This window comes from Pelophylax lessonae, assembly GCF_965119305.1.
Source record: "Pelophylax lessonae genome assembly, chromosome: 1".
Taxonomy (NCBI): Eukaryota; Metazoa; Chordata; class Amphibia; order Anura; family Ranidae; genus Pelophylax; species Pelophylax lessonae.
In genome coordinates, this window is record NC_138768.1 from 729,166,079 (window position 1) to 729,187,903 (window position 21,825).

General features: G+C 44.9%; 1 protein-coding gene across 3 annotated transcripts in view; it reads right to left on the reverse strand.

Annotated features, from left to right (window-relative positions):
• VPS37A (VPS37A subunit of ESCRT-I) overlaps positions 1 to 21,825 on the reverse strand; it is a 73,399-nt gene that overhangs the window by 23,089 nt on the left and 28,485 nt on the right. For 2 of the 3 annotated variants that reach the window (XM_082243046.1, XM_082243045.1), the window contains exons 3-6: positions 20,742 to 20,856; positions 15,492 to 15,592; positions 10,881 to 11,079; positions 2,856 to 2,926 (exon numbers count right to left, since the gene is read on the reverse strand). In XM_082243046.1, coding sequence (XP_082099172.1) covers positions 2,856 to 2,926; positions 10,881 to 11,079; positions 15,492 to 15,592; positions 20,742 to 20,856 — 486 coding nt within the window. The remainder of the gene's footprint in view (positions 1 to 2,855; positions 2,927 to 10,880; positions 11,080 to 15,491; positions 15,593 to 20,741; positions 20,857 to 21,825) is intronic. The other variant, XM_082243047.1, reaches the window with a different exon arrangement.

Genomic DNA, 21,825 nt, shown 5'->3' on the forward strand with positions numbered 1-21,825 from the left:
GTGTCTGGTAAGGAGTATCCACAAGTGCTCTTTCTGGATTGGGTCTATTCCTTTATCTACATCTCTGCTCATTTAACCTTAGTTCTGGTAAGCAGCATTAATGTTGGTGGTGGATTCACTATTCAATCACTTTCTTTTCTTTATATTTTTGATTTTTTTCACATTTTTGTTGAGCCCACTGGTGATTTTTTACCACATCACAATATTACTATATGTTTGTGGGATTTTACGCTATGGCGTTCTTTTTTCTTCTATGATTTCACGTTATTCATTTTTGGGAGGTCAATCACGGTTATCTTCTAACAAGTTATCAAGATCTCTGATTTGAATCCTTGCTTCAGATATACAGTGTTCCGGTAAGCGTATTATTATGGGGAGTCTGGATTGACATCACTGTCACATTTTTTTTTACTAATTTACTATATGGACTAATATGGACATTTATTTTGTCTATCATCATTATTGATTATTTTTGGTTCACCTATCACTTGGTGTTTGGACATTTGGTTTAGTCCTTTTATTATTGAGCACGACTTGTTTGTCTATAAACAACTAGATATAACCAAACAGACAGACAGAACTGAGACTATGTATTTAAAGTATAACAAAAAGGCAAAACCCTTTGTATTTGTCCAGTTTATTGTTATCACAGAGAGTGAAAGTGCAAGAAAATCCCAAATTTTGGGTTGTCCCCACAATAATAATTACAGGGGAAATCTTCCAGTGAGGACACTAGTACTGTTCACCATGGATACAACCAGGAATTTCCTTACTTCCTGATGTGGCTATCACACAGGAATTTAAGGTAAATCTCTCAAATAGGTAAAAAAAAAAAACACAACCTGACACAAGAGTAATTTATAACACCCCTCCTCCTTACTCTATCCACAATTAAAAAAAAAGAAGTTTTGCCTATATTTCTACTTTAACCAATTGCCGACCGCCCCACGCAGATTTACTGCGGCAGGGCGGTTTGGCTGCGCATAATCACATAGATTATGTAGATCTACATGGTTATGTGCATGTGGCTCCCGCTGTGATTAGACGCAGTGGGAGCCAGACTGCGGGAGGAGCGGGAGTGATTGCCGCCGGCCTCCCGCAATTTTCAGGGAAACTGACAGGAGAGTCGCCTACCTATGTAAAACAAGGCAGGCAGCTCTCCAGTCACACAGGCACAATGAGATCCTGCGTCTCAGCTAGGCTGAAACATCTATCTCTGTGTGCCTGTCACAGAGCCCCCCCCCAGTAAGTAAGCACAATTGAGGAGCACACTTAACCCCTTGATCAACCCCTGTATTAACCCTTTCCCTGACAGTGTCATTTATACAGTAACAGAATAATATATTTAGCACTAAATCACTGTATTGGTGTCACTAGTCCACAAAAAGTGCCACTTATGCCCCGTACACACGTGCAGATTATCTGAAGACTTTTGTCTGCAGACTTACCAAAACCATATAATATAAAGGTCAAACCTAAACACTTTCAATTTGTATGCAATCCGGCAGGTCCTTGCACTACATAGAAAAGGTAAATCTGAAGACAAAAGTCTTCAGATAATCTGCACGTGTGTACAGGGCATTAGTGTCAGATTTGTCTGCGGCAATGTCGCAGTCCTGCTAAAAAAAAAAAAAAAAAAAAAAAAAAAAAAAAAACACACACAAAAAAAAAAACCAAACAAACAAAAAAAAAAAATAAAAAAAAAAATAAAAACATAAAAATCGCTGATCGCTGTTATTACTAATAAGAACAAAAAATAAATAAAAAGTCCAAAAATCTAGCTCATAGCTTGTAAACTTTATAACTTTTGCGCAAATCAATTAATATACGCTTTTTGAGATTCTTTTTACCACATATGTAGAAGAATACAAATTGGCCTAAACTGATAAAAAAAAATATTTTTTACATTTTTTTTTTTAATTGCGTATGCTTTATAGCAAAAAGTAAAAAATATTGTTTTTTTTGTTCAAAATTGTCGCTCTTTTTGTTTAGTGCGCAAAATCTAAAAACTACAGAGGTGATCAAATACCACCAAAAAAAAGCTCTATTTGTGGGAAAAAAAGGACATCAATTGTATTTGGGTACAGCGTCGCATGACCGCACAATTTTTAGTTAAACAACGCAGTCCTGAATCTCAAAAAATGACCTGGTCATTAAAGGGGTAAAACCTTTCCGGGGCTGAAGTGGTTTAATGGTCTATCCATGCTTACATACACTAGAAAAAGGACAGGAAACATTTGTGGTGATGGATTACAGGAGTACAGCGTACAGCATGTGCACATCTTTATAAGTTAAAGTAATCATGGGGTTAATTTACTACTTTACTGAGAGTGCAGTTGCTCTAGATCTGAGGGGAACAAGCAAGGAAAATTAAAACTGCATTTTTGCTTGCATACGATAGAATGATAGAAATCAGCAGAGCCTCCCCTCATTTCAGAGATCCCCCCTCGGATCTGGAGCAGCTGGACTTGCAGTGCACATTTAGTGTACAGTATATTCGCCTTTGGTAAATCAACCTCCATATTCCATTCTTCTTTAGGTTTTCCTACTTTTATTAAAGCAAAATTCCATTTTCTATATTTCTTACTTAAATATGAAGAGGAATACTCAAATTCTCTTAATGATCTGCATCACTAATCTGAATCAAGCTCAATAAATGTTGCTTTACATGCAACATGAAATTATTGTGACACTTTCAATGAATTACAATTGGTGCTTTGATATGAAACAATCGAGTAAATAAAGAAACTAATATTCATATTTCCTTCAGTAAAAAATTTAGCAATTACCGGTAAATCTCTACAATCAAAGCAACCTACACTGACAGTTCAATAAACATTTTCCAAAACAGTCACCTCAATTCTGAGAGTTCAGGAAAAGTATCGGGGAGGTCAGGCATCTTGTATGTAAAGCCGTTAATGCCCACCTAAATATAAATACAGGCAAAACACATGTATCAAAAATCAGGGTTCATTAGCAATAAAAACCTCCATCTAAAACAATTTTGTAAGGTGATGAGGCAGTCTGAATGTAGTTATAACAACATCCGCAGTAAGAACAGGCTGGCACAATATCATGAATCATCCTCTCACTGCCTGAGAAAACTTGGTGCCTGCTCCCCAGTGTGAGAGGAGGAGATCTTCAGAGGAACTTTGTGTCAAGGAATTCATATTATTTACACACAGGCTAATCCTAAAAAAAAATAGTTTAACATCTGAAGGTTTAAGAGCCGGTTCACACTGGGGCGACTTGTCAGGCGACCTGCCATAGATTAGCACAGGACCCGTTCTAATAGGAGTGACACAAGTCGCTCCGACTTAGAAAGAGGGTCCTGAGCTACTTTGGGGCGACCTGCATTGACTTCAATGATATGAAGTCCGTGCATGCCGCTCCGAGGTTGCGGTGCGAGCTGCGCACCGCGACTTCACAGGTCGCCCGGCAAAGTCGGGTCGCGCCTATGTGAACCGGCTCTAAAGCGTATGTTACCTCAACATTTTATATTTATGATATGCGTCTGCTGTACCGTGTGTACTTGCTTCAAAAACATCTTGAACTCCTTGTATTGCTTCCTTTGTTTGAAATACCTGGTGATTCTTCTAACCCCCCCTGCTTTCCTATTTCAAACGGACCACGCCAGGGCATGATACAATATCCATTTCAGCATGGCCAGTTTGCTTCTTTCATTCCTTTTGGGAGCACAGCTGGTCTGTAAGCCAATGGTCAGGCTTCTGCTGACATCCCGCCCCATTGCACAGCTCTTCACTGGGAAGATCATTGTACTGCTGTTTCTCTGCCTCTTGCTGATAAACCCCCCACCCAGTTACCTCACAGTGTTTCTGTCTCTGCATTTTACAAGACTGTGCCTGTGTTCCATCCAAGCTGTTGTTGCTAGCCCCCCCCCCCCCACCTTATACTGCAACAGGCTTGCTCCCCCTGCGCAAACTGCCGTACCTGTACGGCGGCTCGTTGGAGCGGGTCTTGGGCGCGCACCCCCGGCGGCACGATCGCTCTCTATTATTATTAATAAATAAAAAAAAAAAAAAAAAATCACATGTACATAAGTATTCACAGCCTTTGCTCAATTCTTTGTTGAAGCACCTTTGGTACCAATTACAGCCTCAAGCCTTCAGTATGATGCTACAAGCTTGGCACACCTATTTTTGGGCAGTTTCTTCCATTCTTCTTTTGAAGGACCTCTCAAGTTTCATCAGGTTAGATGGGGAGCGTCGGTGCACAACCATTTTCAGATCTCTCCAAAAATGTTTAAAATCGGGTTCAAGTCTGGGCAACTCAAGGACATGCACAGAGTTGTCCTGTAGCCACTCATTTGTTATCTTGGCTGTGTGCTTAGGGTCATTGTCCTGTTGGAAGATGAACCTTTGCCCCAGTCGGAGATCCAGAGCGGTCTGGAGTAGGTTTTCATCAAGGGTGTGTCTGTACATTGCTGAATTCATCTATTCCTTGAACCTGACTAGTCTCCTAGTTCCTGCTGCTGAAAAACATCCCCACAGCATGATGTTGCCACCACCATGCTTCACTATAGGGATAGTATTGGCCATGTAATGAGCGATGCCTGGTTTCCTCCAGACATGACGCTTGCCATTCAGGCCAAAGAGTTCAATCTTTCATCAGACCAGAGAATTTTGTTTTTTCATGGTCAGAGTCTTTCAGGTGCCTTTTGGCAAACTCCAGACAGGCTGTCATATGCCTTTTACTGAGTAGTGGCTTCCGTCTCTCTACCATACAGGCCTGATTGGTAAAGTGCTGCAGAGATGGTTGTTTGGCTGGGCGGCCCGCTTTAGAAAGAGTCCTGGTGGTTCCAAAACTTCTTCCATTTATGGATGGAGGCCACTGCGCTCATTGGGACCTTCAATGCTGCAGATGTTTTTCTGTACCCTTCCCCAGATCTGTGCATCAATACAATCCTGTCTCTGAGGTCTACAGACAATTCATTGGACTTCATGGCTTGGTTTGTGCTGACATGCACTGTTAACTGTGGGGCCTTATATAGACAGGTGTGTGCCTGTCCAAATCAACTGACTTTACCACAGGTGAACTCCAATCAAGTTGTAGAAACATGTAAAGGATGATCAGTGGAAACAGGATACACCTGAGCTTTTGAGTGTAATGAAAGTAATGACAAAGGCTGCGAATACTTTCCTTTTTTTTTTTTAAATTTGCAAAGATTTCAAACTTCTTTCACGTTGTCGATATCGGGTATTATTGGTAGAATTTTGAGTAAAATAATTAATTTAATCTATTTTGGAACAATGGGATTTTTGACTTACCATAAAATCCATTTCTGATGTTTGACGGACACAGCTCCAGATCTTCTTGACCATTGGGTTATACTGCCCCTACAGGAATAGGACACTAGGCAGAAAAATAACTGAACTATACCTTTTGGCAGTCCCAGAAGACATACTCCCCTCTCTGTTATAGCTACCCAGTTTTCTTACAAGCAGTGTCAGAAATATTACAACTCCATAGAGGGGTGGGTGCTGTGTCCATCAATGAAAATCTGAGAAATGGATTTTACTGTACGTCAAAAAATCCCATTTTCTCTTTCGTTCATTGACAGACACAGCTCCTGATCTTCTTGACCATTGGGACGTCCTAAAGCAGTGTCAAACATGAGCAGTGGGAACAGCAAAAAAAATTCCCAAGGCTAGCCAACCAGGTAACAGGAGCCCACCTGAAAACATTACACATCCAAAGAGGGAACAGTTCTTCTAAACAGCAACCAGCAAAACCTTGCAGCCAAAAGAAGCATCCGCAGATGCCAACACATCCACTTTATAAAATTTTGTGAAAGTGTGCACCGACGACCAGGTGGCCACCTTGCAAACCTGCATCACTGACACCCGATGACGGAAGGCACAGGAAGCACTGAGTGCCCGAGTAGAGTGTGCCTTGACAGGGAAAGGAGGAACCTGACCCTTGATTGAACAGGCCTGAGTCACGGTCTGATCCATCTGGAAATGGTCGCAGAAGAAGCGGACAGTGCTTTTAGAGGCCCATCCGTAAGAACAAATAGGGAGTCTGACTTCCTAAAAGACTGCGTAGCTGCCAGGTACCCCCAAATTGCCCGAACCACATCCAGGGCATGCAACACAATTTCCCTGGGATGTTTCAGCCTGGGACACAGGGAAGGCAGCACAATGTCCTCATTCAAATAGAAATACGAGACAACTTTTGGAAGGAACGACGGACAGGAACAAGGACCACCTTATCTTTGTGAACCACCAAAGAAGGAGAGCGACAAGATAACGCCACCATTTCCAACACCCTGCTACCAAAAAGGCTACCTTCTGGGACAACGTAAGCATAATCCCTAATATTTTTAAAGGGAGGCTTCTGGAGGGCTGAAGGCATCAAGTTAAGATCCCCAGGCGGCAGCGGAGACTGCACTGGAGGAGTCAAATGTCGAATCCCCTCAATAAAGATGTGCATCAGGGAGTGTGTGGCCAAGGGTCGTTGAAAAAAAGACTGCCAAGGCCGACACCTGGCCCTTGATGGTACTTAAAGCCAATTTTTGCTCAACCCCTCATTGAAGGAAGGCCAAGACCCCAGCCACCAAAAAAGAGCGAGAATGAACCCCAAGTGACGAAATGTGCGGTTTCCAAGTACGATGGTAAATCTTCCTAGAGGAAGACTTCCTAGCTTTCAACAGAGTTGGAGTAACTGACCCAGACAAACCTCTATCAGTCAGCACCTGGCTTTCAACAGCCAAGCAGTCAAAGCCAGCAACTGTAAAGCAGGATGGAAGATTGGCCCTTGGAACAGCAGATCCTCCCTGAGAGGAAGCTTCCAAGGAAAGTCAGCAACCAGCTGCACCAGATCGGCGTACCAAGCCCGGCGAGGCCAGTCCTGGGCCACCAAGATGACCGAAATCCATTCTGCCTCGATCCTGCATAGAAGTCTTGGCAGAAGCTTGAGAGGAGGGAAGGCGTAAATTAGACGATACTGGCCCCATGGGGCCATCAGCGTGTCTGTTGCATCCGCCAGAGGATCCCATGACCGTGCCACAAACCTCTGCACCTGTTGAGCCAAAACGCCAACAGATCCACCTCGGGGGTGCCCCACCGTAAACACAACTGATGAAACACCCCTGGATGAAGGGACCACTCCCTTTGGTCCAACGCATGCCAACTGAGATAATCCGCCTGCCAGTTTTCCACCCCTGGAATGTGTATGGCTCAGAGGGGGGGGGGGGGGGGACTAATTGTTCTGCCCACCGTAGAATGCTGGCTACCTCTCGAGCTGCCAAAACACTTCTTGTACCCCCCTGGTGATTGACATAAGCCATGGCCGTGGCACTGTCTGATTGAATTCGCACTGGACACCCCTGAAAACAATCCATCCATTGATCCAGACACAGCCTGATCGTTCGGAGTACCAGGACATTTGACAGTCTGGATTCTTCCAGTGTCCAGAGCCCTTAAACGGAGCTCCGGCCCAGGACACCTCCCCACCCAGACAGACTAGCATCCGTGGTGACCACTGTCCAATACAAGGGAAGAAAGGATTTGCCCTGTCGGAGAGCTGGGGAGTGAAGCCACCAAATTAGAGACCCGTTTTTTTCTTGGCTCAACCTGATCGGATTGTCCCAAGACTTCGGACACTTGTCCCATTTGGCCAAGATCTCCCTTTGTAAGGGCCTCATAAGGAACTGTGCAAACAGGACTACCTCAAAAAGGTAGAAACCATCAGGCCCAGCACCCGCATGCAAGTCTGAAGGGAAGACCACCTGCTGGACAGCAGGAGATGAATTGCAGCATGCAATTTCTGAAGTTTGTTCAGAGGAAGGAACACTCTGGCTAGAGCCAAGTCCAGAGTCAGACCTAGATATTCCAACTATGTGGAAGGAACCAGAGCAGACTTCTGATAACTCAGAAGCCAGCCGAACTCCCTCAGAGTCCGTATAGTGCTCTCTGAATTGTCCAACAGCAACGAGACTCCGCTTGCAGGAGAAGGTCATCCAAATAGCCCAGTAGTGCAATCCCCCACTGACGTAACAATGCCGGCACTGGGGCCAACACTTTTGTGAAGACCCTAGGAGCAAAGGCGAGACCAAAGGGTAACGCCACAAACTGAAAATGTTGCTCTCCTATGGCAAAGCGGAGGAATCACAGGTGACAGACACATATTGGAATATGTGACTAAGCGTCCTTGAGGTCGATAGAGACAAGGAAATCCCCCTGATTCAGGGATGCCACCACCGTGCGAATGGACTCCATTGTGAACTTCTGTACCCGCACAAAGCAGTTTAGGGCCTTGAGATTCAGAACTGGACGCACCTTGCCTTCTTTCCTTGGGACCATGAACAGGTTTGAATAAAACCCCTGAAAGCATCCCAAGGTTGAAACTGGGACAATAACCCTCGACCTGAAGAGGAGGTCTGGTCCGCAGACCAACATTTGAGCCTCAAAACATGCCTAAGGACCGCTGCCGAGACAGACAGTCTGGATCCAAAGAGGCATCACAGATAAACTGTAGCCCCTGGACCAACTGGTCTGCCAGTTCAGCAAAGGCAGGGGGAGCGTCTCACCCTCCAGGTCATGGCGTAAAAGTTTAGCCCACTCAGTCAGAGTTTGTGACACCAGGGCAATGGCGAATACCGGCCTAAGTGCCAAACCAGCAACTGTGAACATACTGCGGGCCACATCCTCCGCCTTCCTGTCAGCCGAATCCTTAAAGGTCGGAGACTCTTCAACCGGAATCATGGTTGCCTTATTCAACCTAAAAACCGGGTGGATCCACCACCAGTGGAACAGTTTACTTTTTAAAGGAGGGACTCTTCAAAAAGGGACCTCATTGCAAATCGCTTAGGGACCACAAAAGGGACGTTTTGGACGTTCCCACTATTTTGCGACAAATCTGAAACCCCTTCGCCGCTCTAGACGGCTTGTGGATGCCAAAGGGAACCGTTGCCTCCGCCACAGCCGTCGCTTCCATTTTTAAAGTCTCACGCACAGACACAATCAGTGCGTCCACTAGAGCTTTTTAGTGTGTAGTTACAGGTGTGGAGGAATCATCCTCACTATCTGAAAAATCAGGACGCGTGGCCACAGATCAGGATCTGAGATAGATAGATAAGGCAGGGGAAGGAGGGGGGCAATTTGTACTAGCCCGTCGCCCAATAGTGGGGAAACGTGCTTCAAAAAAAGACTACATGAGGAATAAGGGGACCCTACAAATTGTACAAAAGACACCAAGGGACACCCCCACCGCACTGGTAACACCACCCGGTCGCCAGCAACAGAGCACTTCACGATCCTGCAGCAGAGAGAGGAAGGCCCCCACCAGACTCACCACCCCATCAGGCAGGCACTGTCAGCACCAGGATGCAGTGTGCTCCACGTGTGGCGTCCAAAAGGAAAGGGACCAAAGAGTCAGCACCAGTGGATAAGGATGGGCTACCACAGCCGAAATGGCCGCCAGACACCACAAATATGGCCGCCGTATATAGCTAAAACAGGCCACAACAAAATGGCGGCCTAGCGCGGCTCCCAGGGACCCAGGAGGGATCCCTGGGGCCCAAGGCAAAAGGCACAGAAGTGTAGCGGGTACCCATCAGGTACAGCGCCCCCCCGTAGAGGATCGCCGGGGGCGCACCCCGCCCCAATTACCAGTACAGCACCCAGCCACAGAAGGTAGGCCAGACCACCACATTAACCCATGTAGAAGAGGGGAGAGAAGGGGGTGGGGGGGGATAGGGGGCTAGATGACCCACAGGGACCACCAGGGACAGAGGAGGGGGTGCCTAACGGGAAGGAGGGGGTCCGATTGTTCCAGAGGGGTCCACCCCAAAACCCTCCATGGGGAGAGGGGAACAGCTACTCACCATACCAGGAACCAGGCGGGCACCGCTCCAGACAGAACTTCCTCGCCATCAAAATGGGGGGGCTGTCGGCCAGGAGGATCGCTGCAACGCAGCCTGAGACCTGGTTGTATGCGACCTTGCGGATCGTTTAACTCGCAGGCCAGCTCCGTCTGGCGGGGCTATGTCACGGCCAACCTAGCATGAAGCTAAGGTCTGCGCGCGCTTACAGGCCAGACTGGGGTGACTACTGGATCTAGATTATCCAGCCCGTCGCAAAGTCCAGCAGGCGATTGTAGATCTCGCAGAAAAGAAAAAAGGAGGAAAAAAAAAAGAAAATTGATCTAAAAAAGGAAAAAGTCTTGGCAGGACCAGAGATCAAAGCAAGGAACAAGGTCCTCACTCCTATAGCAGAGAAGGGGCGTATACCTCCTGGGACTGCCCATAGTCGTAGTCAAGTTCTTTTCTGCCTAGTGTCCTACTCATGTAGGGTGCAGTATAACCCAATGTTCAAGAATATTAGGGGCTGTGTACATCAATGAAAGAAGAAAGGCTGTAACATATCAAAATGTGGAAAAAGTGAAGCGCTGTGTATACTTTTCAGATGCACTGTACTTTAACTACCTTACACAATAATGCAGCCCATAGAGGACTTGATTCCCCTATCAACAGTCAGTGGAATAGGGGAATGACTCCTGCTGTGCTATTCTGGCAAGCAGAACACAATGACTCCTGCTAATAGCTATAGCCGACAGCAGTATTAGAGTGTCAAAAACCCAACAGGCTGATTGTACCCAAGTTAATACATCCATTAACTTGGGTACAATCAGCCTGCCCATAGATGGATCGAATCTTGGCTAGTCCCTGCTGAACTGGCTGAATTTCGATACTTAAAGAAATAAGTAATCCTCTGTACGGTTTATATTATGTAAAGTGAGCAAGAGAAGTCTAGAATTAGATGAGACACACGCACATTCGAAATAGCACAATTGCAGGCCTCCATCTCCTAATTTTTAGTAAACCACAGCTATACATGTATCTCAGACTGTGTACTCACTTCAGAAGTGGGGACGGGTAGAGGTAAATCACTTATTAAGCCGTAGGAAGGGGCAGCAGCTTTGGCAGTGTTGTAGTTTGAAGAAACAGTCTCCGATACGGGGACTGAGCGATTGGTTTCTTGTGTGGGGAAGGATGGCAGAAAAGGAAAGCCTGAAGAAGGAGGGTAAGGAGGATGCCCTGTGGTACTGTTGTACAAGCTAAAAAGGAAATAAGAAAACATGGTCACAATTAAGGCTGGGATTTATAATGCTCTAAATAAAGCCTACAACGAACACACACCAGGAGTGCAGGTATCCACACACACCAGCCTTAAGCCTAGAACACACGGGCCGGATGACAGTTCAATAGAAATCGGTCGATATCTGGCCCGTGTGTACTGGAATCAGTCCCGACAGAAGCCGGCCGTTCGACCTGCTTCTGTGGAAAGGGCATGGCCAAAAAAGGTCTGCCGATCGGCTCCCGACCAGAGCGCTCAGCCAATAGCTGAGAGTGCTGACCGGAGTGTTCTGGTGGGGGCAGTCCCCCTATCAAAACACAATAGCACAACAAGGGAGATTGCTGTACTAACATTGGATTGTGGTGTCAGTTTGTAGTAGTGTGTATGAGGCTTTACTGTTGGTTGTACAGAACATTACTTACACGCCTAGAACTCGTATTAAACAAATCATTACAATTTATGTGTGTGTGAAAGTGTTGCTTGCCTTTTCCTTTGCCTGAGGACAGGTTTGCTTTAAAGCTCAACTTTAAGCCAACATGTTTTTTTTTTCCCTTTTAAAATTGGGGAGATTTCACTTCACTCCCTTTACTGGTAATCAAACAGGAAGTGAGATCTTACTAGTGGGATAGTAATTAAAATGTGACAAAAGCCCCAACCAATGCTCCCTCTACCTTAGAAAAAAAAAGTTGCATTACTGTTTTGTGATTCCAGTGATCACATAGCAAGTATAGGGAAAACCTGCCCACAGGCTACAGCAACAGCAAAATAATTATATCACAAAGTATTGTGTCCATTTTGCTACCCAGCATCTCTTATGTTTTTTAAATTCCTGCACAGAAAAATTCCACATAACATTGTTCCTTTTTCACTGCTTTTCAGCTAACTTCATACGACTATATTATGTAATAAAAATGTCTAAAAAGTCCTCTTCCCGCTGGCTTTTATATGTTGCCATAAAAAATGGTTAACTTAAAAGGTTCATCAGAATGATTAAAATATACAGGTGCATCTCATAAAATTAGAATATCATTAAAAATTCAATTTTTTTTCAGTAATTCAATTCAAAAAAAGTGAAACTCAAATATTTTATATAAAATTTCGAGGATTATGGCTTACAGCTAGTGAAAACCCAAAATTCAGCATCTAAGAAAGTTTTAATATTGCATAAAAAAAAAAAAAAAAAAAATGAAAAAACTCTTTTTTTTGGTCTTAACTCAGAAGCATTGGCTTACTGAAAAGTATGTCCATGTACAGTACAGTATGCACTTAATACTTGGTTGGGGCTCCTTTTGCTTGAATTACTGCATCAATGCGGCGTGGTATGGAGGTGATCAGCCTGTGGTACTGCTTAGGTGTTATGGAAGCCCAGGATGCTTTGATAGTGGCTTTCAGCTTGTCTGCATTGCTGGGTCTGGTGCCTCATCTTCCTCCTGACAATACCCCGCAGACTCTCTATGGGGTTTAGGGCAGGCGAGTTTGCTGGCTATTCAAGCACAGTGATACCATGATCATTAAAAAAGAGGTATTGGTACTTTTGGCAGTGTGGGCAGGTGCCAAATCCTGCTGGAAAATGAAATCAGCATCTCCATAAAGCCGGTCAGCAAAGGGAAGCATGAAGTGCTCTAGAATTGTCAGTGATGATTTGGGGAGCCATGTCATCTGCTGGTGTTGGTCCACTGTGTTTTATCATGTCCAAAGTCAGCACAGCCCTCTACCAGGAAATTCTAGAGCTCTTCATGCTTCCCTCTGCTGACCAGCTTAATGGAGATGCTGATTTCATTTTCCATTTGAATTGAATTACTTAAATAAATTAACTTTTTGATGATATTCTACTTTTATGGGATGCACCTCTAATTGCACCAAGTTCATTATAGGTCTGTATTTTTGCACTCTGGGCTACTGTTAGAAGTGATCTTTGTTTACCATCAATAGTTTTTTTTTTTATGTGGCTTGAAAAGGAAAAATATGTATCAGTGGCATAAATAATAAAGATTAATAAAGTATTCTATGCTAGTTTGATTACCACATGCTACTTTTATAAACCATGGATCTCTTCTCTGAAATTAACACGAGATTAGAGTAGGAATTACAGAACACTTGGTCACACACACTAAAATATACAATTGCTGCGTAGTCTATAGAGAGAATGCTTACAAAATTATAATATTTTAGTATAAGACGCCAGAGGTATTACATACCCGAGTATTCCTGCTAGCTGCTGGAGATGTCTCACTAGCAGCAGTCCAAAGAAAAGGTAAACACACGTTTAACACAGAGTTACCCTAAAATCCTATTAGAATACCAGTGATGTTAAGCCGCAGATAAGGTTATTGACAGGCTAAGTAAGGATGAAGTTCGGCTTTCTGCTCTGCAGGGACCCGGCGTTAACATCAATCTTCCACTCCTAGTGTGGCTGCCATAAACAGATCAGGATATAAACACTCTGGGCTTGTTCCCTAGACACCTGATTTCAAGTGGCAGTACACAGTATCTAGAAGATGCAGCAGCAGCACTGACTGGCAATCTAACCCAAATGCAATATTATGATATCATACACAAAATAGGCAAAATGTGTACACAGATTAAACCTCATAAGCAGTTCACTCCAATGGCGGACTTGCTGCCCGCTTTATCCATGTACTTCTTAAAAGGTCAGTCCAACCAGAGTTGTCATTACAACTGAGGCAGATGAATCCATTTGCTTCTAACATCTAGTAAAAACCTTAGTGGCTGTGACCATGGCATTTACCCTGATCTACCCACCCATCATTACAAGGGGTCTTCTCCCTCTATACATTTATCCCACCTCTGGTGACGATGGACACTAAAAAGGACAGCCACTAAAAAATATTGTCCATGTCTTATTGTATCTATTAGTGTCGACCCATAACTGGGTTTCTGATTTTCTGGGTGTTACCTTTTCATAATAGACCTGTTTATCTAATCTCCCATCTATAAATGCTGGGGATCTTAATGCATGTTAAAAAAGAATGTTTTACCCAAAAAAGGGCAATTTGCTAGTCAGCAGACTTGCCATAGCCCTGGTACTGTTAGAAACTGGATTTGGATTACAACAGTTACCTCTTTGGTTCCTATCATAAAATCTTAAACTCTAGGCAAAATTAATTTATACATTTAGAGATTTACTCACCTATTTTACTTATTTTAATTTAAAGCAAATAAAATATATCAAAACTATTTGCACACAAAGCAATATGGTACCCCAGTTAACATTTATAAGATTGTGTAAAAAGCAAAGCCCTAAGATAGGTATATCTAAACCCGCCACTCCTCTAAAGAGCGATCCACTTTTGAGAGGCGATGTGACACCACGATTTTCCGAACGTGGTTAAGATGGGTTTATGCTGCTTCCCATTCACATAAATGGGTGGCATTTAGTGGGCTTGCTGCCTGCAATATGTCAGATAGTTTTGGCCACAGGTACTAAGCATCGCAGCTGTAGCATCAAAACACCCCCATTCACTGTGGCTTGGGGGGCATGGTAAAAACGTGGCTCAACCGCATGTCTAAACTTAGCCTTAAACTAATCAAGCTACAGTTTAAAACAACACCTTCACTCAAAACTAATAATTTAAATGTAGGCAGAGGAATATTAAGGTAGCTGATATATACAATTAAAAATCACTTTTGCAGCTCTCACATTAGTTAGCCCCAATAATCTAACCTCTGGCAACATATTTAAAAGAGAAGCATGGGTTTTCATATATATTTAATAATCATACTTACCTAGGTGGATGCAGCATCGGTTCTAGAACACCGCTGATTGCTCCGTTCTCCCAGCTCCCCGAGCAGAGAGCTGGTGACTGTCAGTCACCAGCTCTCTACTCTGTGCCCACTCCCTGGAGCACTGGGCTGTGGAGGGGGTGTGGGAAGAGCTGGCTCAGGCTCTCAACTGTTAGTGGAAAGGCTGAGCCAAGTGCCGGTCCAGATATGTGGGCAGATCACGACGCCATTGTCACGATCTTGCCCGAGCCTGTACCGGCTTTGTGACTTTAGCAGACAGCGGACTTCAGCCTGCTGTCTACTGAAGAACGGGTCACAGGATTGCAAAACGAACTGCAGCCCTGTTATCCACAGGAGAAGTGCAGCCAAACGCGCTTTGACTGTACTTCGCCTTAAAGATTTCCCAATGAGTCAGCAGGGTACACACACACACACACACACACACGCTAAAAGCAAAGAAATGGAAAGAGTTTGGTAGCCATTTAGGCTCTACTCAAAATGGATGTATTATTTTGGAAGGAGACCTTTATTTTTTACAAAAAACACATAACTGCTGTAGAAACTACATTCCACTGCCAGAACACACCAACAATTGGTTCCACAATCGTGGTGTTTCGATGATCAATAAAGATAACCACTGCTACTTACTAAGGAAACGTGCCAGAAGCTGGGGCTAGTGTTGGAGGATTCTTCCAAAATTCTTCTAACAAATTTTGCACTATTTTCCCAAGATCAGAGTGCATAGTAAACTGAAAAAAGAAACCGGAAAGTAAATTTTTGCATATTTAAAAAGTCTAAAAAAAATAGACTATCCCACTTGAAGTGAATAGAGCGGAGAGACCTTTTACAGGCACTCCAAGAGTGCTGACTATGCCCATCATTTCTGCCCCCCTCCTCCGATCATAGCTGTACTATAGCTTCCATGAATGAAAATTGATCTCTGAATGGAAAAAAAGTGGACGAATGAAAGGTCTGCCTCCTCCATTCATAGTAACTTTTCATTCATGGGAGACGGGCAGAGGAGTGAGGATTTCAACTAAGACACCGGACAGCCGACACCAGCACAAAGAGCACTTTGAATTAAATTGAGTACTTTCCCTTCTGTGGATTCACCCCCCCCCCCCAAACTTCACAGAAGAAAGAAAAGTATTAAAGAGAATATATAGCATTTTTTGTGCATTTTCCATTTCTTTTCAACTTTATTTTTAGTCCAGCAAATATCAAATTAAGCAAATAATATTTTGGTCTTTATTTCACCTGTCATGGAACAGCTTAGTAGTAGATTATAAAAATGGTATTTTTGACTTACCGTAAAATCTATTTCTCTGATGTTTGATGGACACAGCTCCTGATCTTCTTAACCACTGGGTTATGCTACCCCTACAGGAGTAGGACACTATGCAGAAAAAAAGTCTGGCTACGCCAATGGGCAGTCCCAGGGGGTATACTCCCTCTCTCTGCTATAGGTACTCAGGTTTTGTTACAAGTAGTGACAAAAAATACAACTCCACATAGGGGGTGGGTGCTGTGTCCGTCAATGAACATCAGAGAAATTGTTTTTTCGGCAAGTCAAAAAATCCCATTTTCTCTTTCGTTCATGGACAGACACAGCTCCTGATATTTTTAAGCATTGGGATGTCCCAAAGCAGTGTTAAAAACATGAGGGGTGGGAATAGCAAAGAATTCTTAAGGCTAGAAACATGTAGCCAACCAGGCAACAGGGGCTCAACCAAAACAACTGGAGCCCACCTGAAAAAAACAATACACCCTCAAAGAGGATCAGGTCTTCTAAACAGCAGCCTGCAAAACCTTGCGGCCAAAAGAGGTATCCGCAAATGCCAACACATACACTTTATAGAACTTTGTGAAAGTGTGCACCGACAACCAGGTAGCCGCCTTGCAAACCTGCATCACTGACACCTGATGACGGAAGGCCCAGGAGGCACTAAGCGCCCAAGTAGAGTTCATCTTAATAGGGAAAGGAGGAAGCCGACACCTGACCCCTGATGGAATAGGCCTGAATCATCATCAGTCTTATCCATCTTGGAATGGTCACAGCGGACAACCCTGTCCGAGGCCCATCCATAAGCACAAAAATAGGGAGTCTGACTTCCTAAACGACTCTGTAGCTGCAAAGTATACCCTAATTGCTTGAACCACATCCAGGGCATGCAAAGCAATTTCCTTAGGATGTTTTGGCCTGAGACTCAGGGAAGACAACACAATGTCTTCATTCAAATGGAAATCAGCGACAACCTTTGGAAGGAATGACAGACAGGAGCGAAGAACCACCTTATCTCTGTGAACCACCAAGTAAGGCGAACGACAGGATAACACCACCAGTCAACACAATGTCTTTATTCCCACCTTCTGAGATAGTGTAAACAAGGGAATCTCCCGAAGAATCTCAAAGGTAAACTTCTGGAGGACCAAAAGCACCAAATTGAGGTCCCAAGACAGCAAGGGAGACCGGACTGGATGAGTCAAAATGTCGAATCCCCTCAATAAAGATGTGCATCAGGGAGTATGTGGCCAAGGGTAATTGAAAGAAGACCGCCAAAGCTAACACCTGGCCTTTGATGGTACACAAGGCCAACTTCTGTTCAACCCCCCCAGTGAAGGAAGGTCAAGATCTGAGCCACCGAAAAGGAGCGAGGATGAACCCCAAGGCACTCACACCATGCGATTTACTTCTTCCACGTAAGATGGTAGATCATTCTAGAAGTAGGTTTCCTAGCTTTTAAAAATGTTGGAATCACAGATTCAGACCAACCCCTATCCTTCAGTACCTAGCTTTCAACAGCCAAGCTGTCAAAGCCAGTGACTGTAAAGCAGGGTGGAAGATTGGCCCTTGGGACAACAGATCCTGCCTGAGAGGAAGCTTCCAAGGAACGTCAGTGACCAGCTGCACCAGATCGGCGTACCAAGCCCGGTGAGGCCAGTCCTGGGCCAGCAAGATGACCAGAATCCATTCTGCCTCGATCCTGCGTAGAAGAGTCTTGACAGGAGCTTGAGAGGAGGGAATGATACTGGCCCCACAGGCCACCAGCGTGTCTGTGGCTTCCGCCAGAGGATACTGTGACCGTGCCAAGAACCTCTGCACCTTTCTGTTGAGCCAAGACGCCAATAGATCCACCTTGGGGGTGCCCCACGGGAGACACAACTGATGAAACACCCCTGGATGAAGAGACTATTCCCTCTGGTCCAGCACCTGCCGACTGAGGTAATCCGCCTGCCAGTTTTCCACTCCGGAATGTGTACGGCGGAAAGGGCTGGAACATTTCGTTCTGCCCACATGAGAATGCTGGCTACCTCCAGAGCCATCAGGACACTACTTGTGCTCCCTTGGTGATTGACATAAGCCACATCTGTGGCATTGCCTGATCGAATGAGCGCTGGACATGGAGATGATCTGTCCAATGTTCCAGGCACAGTCTGCCAGGATATTGATTGGTAATCTGGACTCTTCCAGGGTTCAGCCCCCCTGAGCAGAATTTCTGTCGAGAACACCTCCCCACCCCAACAGGCTGGCATCTGTGCTGACCAATGGTCCAATGCAAAGGGGAGGAAGGATTTGACCTGCTGGAGCGCAACAGAGCCACCAGATCAGGGACCCTTTTGCACACCGGCTCAGCTGGATTTGGTTGTCCAGAGACTGCAGAGTCTTGTCCCATTTGATCAGAATCTCCCTTGCAGGGACCTCGTATGGAACTGTGCAAACGGGACCGCCTCAAAAGTAGACACCATCAGACCCAGCACTCGCATGCAAGTCCGGAGGAATTACTATCTGCTGGACGGAGGCAAGAAAATCCCTCTGATGCAGGGAAGCCACCATCATGCAAACAGACTCCATTCTGAACTTCTGCACCTGCACAAGCAGTTCAGCACCTTAAGGTGCTAAGTGCTCAGGGACCCCAAGGGGACACTTTGGTAGTCCGCACTCTGTAGTGACAATTAGGTCAAAATAGGAGGGGAAAGGTTACACCTTTTCCGCTCTGGATGGCTTGCGAGTGCCAAAAAGGGACCTGCACCTCCATCACAGCTGCGCCCTCCCTCTTTAAGGTCTCACGCACAGATACAATGTGTGTCCCCCAGCGCTTTTTCATGCACGGTTGCAGAAGTGGAGGAATCTTCCTCACTATCTGAGGATTCAGGGCGCGTGGTCGCAGACCCATGCAGGGTGACCCGTGCAGGCCATGCAGGCCCCGCGGCCTCAGAGAGAGGGTCAGGTGGACTACACAAACATGGCCGCCATTTTTGCTGCACAAAGGCTACAAGAAAATGGCGGGACCACAAGGCTCCCAGGGACCCAGGAGGGATCCCTAGGCCTCAGGACAGGCACAAGCAGAACTGGGGGCCCTGGCAGGAGCCTCCACTAGGTACAACCTCCCCCTCCACAGCCAATAGTCTGGTCACCCCCATCGCTAGCATAGCGCCTTGCCCCCACTCCTGGAGGTGTACCAGACCACCCACACAGCCCCAGCATTATTGGAGGGGGGGAGTAGGAGGGGAACCCGGGGGTCCAACCATCCCATGGAGGGGCCGCGTCCACCCCAAAACCGTCCAAGGGGAGAGCTACTCACCATACCGGGAACCAGGCAGGCACCGCTCCAGACAGAACCCCTTGCCATCGAAATGGGGGGGGGGGGGGGCTGTCGGCCAGGAGGAATGCTGCAAATCGGGTAAAGACCCGGTTCGTACGCGACCCCACGAAGTCACGGCTGACCTATCGCAGAGCTGAGGTCTGCACACGCTCGTTGGCCAGACTGGGGTGACAACTGGATCTGGATTATCCAGCCTGCTGCCCAGCCTGGCAGTTGACTGTAGATTTCACAGGAAAAACCAGGAGAAAAAAAAAATTATCTTAAAAGAAAAAAATGTTGCCAGGACCAGAGATCTAGGCCCCGACTCCTGACTAGGCAGAAAAAACTGAGTACCTATAGCAGAGAGAGAGGGAGTATACCCCCTGGGATTGCCCATAGGCGTAGCCAGACTTTTCTGCCTAGTGTCCTACTCCTGTAGGGGGCAGTATAACCCAATGGTTAAGAATGTCAGGAGCTGTGTCCCTCAATGAATGAAAGAGAAAGCCTGTTACTTACGCAGCAATGTACCTGATGTAAAACTGGTGCATGATTTTGTATCTATGATTCATTTTGCACAAGAACTTTATACAATAGGAATAGTTATTAACACAGCGCTGCACAAATATATGTATAATGTATCTCAAGTTGCAGTTTGCACAAAAGGGAGGATTGCTCATCTTTTATCAGTTAAGTTTCATATTTCTATCAAACAGTACAAGGCAGGCTGCTACTGCTGTGCGCTCTTTAGATAACCCATAGTGTGGTGGAATTTTTGTCACGTATAAAATGTACATTCATAAAAATGTATACACCAAAAAAAAAAAAAAAAAAACCTGTTTAAAAACTTAAAAGGAGATGTACAGCCAAAGCTTTATTTGGCTGCACATCTATGGACCACAGGAGTGCAATTCGTTTACACTCCTGTGACCTGTTTTCAACAGACAGCGGGCTGAAGTCCGCTCTCTGCTGCCGTCACAGAAGTCAGTCCAGGCACCGCGTCATCACGACAACGGAAGTCGGAAACCGCCAGGTGTTTGGACTGACACCCAGCTCAGCCTCTCAGCTGGCCGCTGCCCACCCCTCCACAGCCCAGTGCTCCAGTGAGCGAAGAGGGGGCAGAGCGAAGAGCTGCTGACTGACACATCTTCGCGTTCTGGGAACGCATGCAGAAATGCATGTTTCTGTACAGATTCCCCGAAACTCATGAAAAACCATGGAAAAACATGCATTGCACTTGAGGTGCGAATAATTTTCTTAATGGCACCCCATTAAAACATTGAAAAAACAGTTCAACACTAACATAAAAAAAACACACATTGTTTACTAAAGGACACGTGACATTTGTTCCTTGTGTGTCCACTAGATGATGTCTAATTGGAGGAAAGACCGTGATGACTGGTTTCTCTTGAGGAAATTGTGGAGGAAGCAAGCTGCAAAGGAAAAATAATATATTAGGTTTGGTATACCAAATACTGACAACACATACACAAATAAGAGCAAAAAGAAAAAAAGAAGACTTTGATGGCAACATTTGCTTATGTTTCAATACTGGGACTTTTTAAAAAGTCTCTCCACTCGCGGTCCGCCCACAGAGGAGGGTTTATGATTATCTGGCAGGAAAACCTATAGTTTATTAGGCTATACTACTATTTATTTGCTTATTGCCTCATTTTCCTGAAGAAGTGGATACCAAAATGCGTTGAGAATGTAGCTACCTCATATGTGCCTACTGTAGATGAAATGGAGCAAGAAAATTATGTGTAATGATGAAGGATATAAATTTGGTATACTAAACGACATTTATGGATATGGGTATGTCCTGTGGGGAACAAAAAAAATTGTACATTGAGGTGAGGTGGTCTTTTAGAGGCAGAGGCATTTTTCCTACAATCACAAGCTTATTAGATGCATATTTAAAACTAAAAAGTACATATTGTAAATTGCTCATTTTAATTCCATATACAAAATATAGTACAATTGTAAGATTTATAATAGTTTTATAATTTAACATGGCAGTTTAAAAATCCTAATATCGCAACCAAAGGATATGTTTTAGTACATATAGCCAGGGATGCGGTAGCTTGATCAGCCATCACACCAAAATAAAAACGTACTTACCGTAATTAAAACTCTGGAGTCCAATACTCTGCATATGTGCGGAACTTGTGTGTTTTCTACAACCAATTTTCACAATGGCAGGGCCTTGCACTATCACACTCTGCAGAATCACTGTAATTTACATGTTTGCACCAGAACGGACTTACAATACACACTAAAAATCAGCCAATAGCAGTCTCCATTTGATCATCTCGAACAGGTAATTTGCTTTGTGATATATTCACTTTGAGGCCAAATGTCACTTCTAGGCTTTAGCTCCTAATTTAGAACTTGTACAGTGA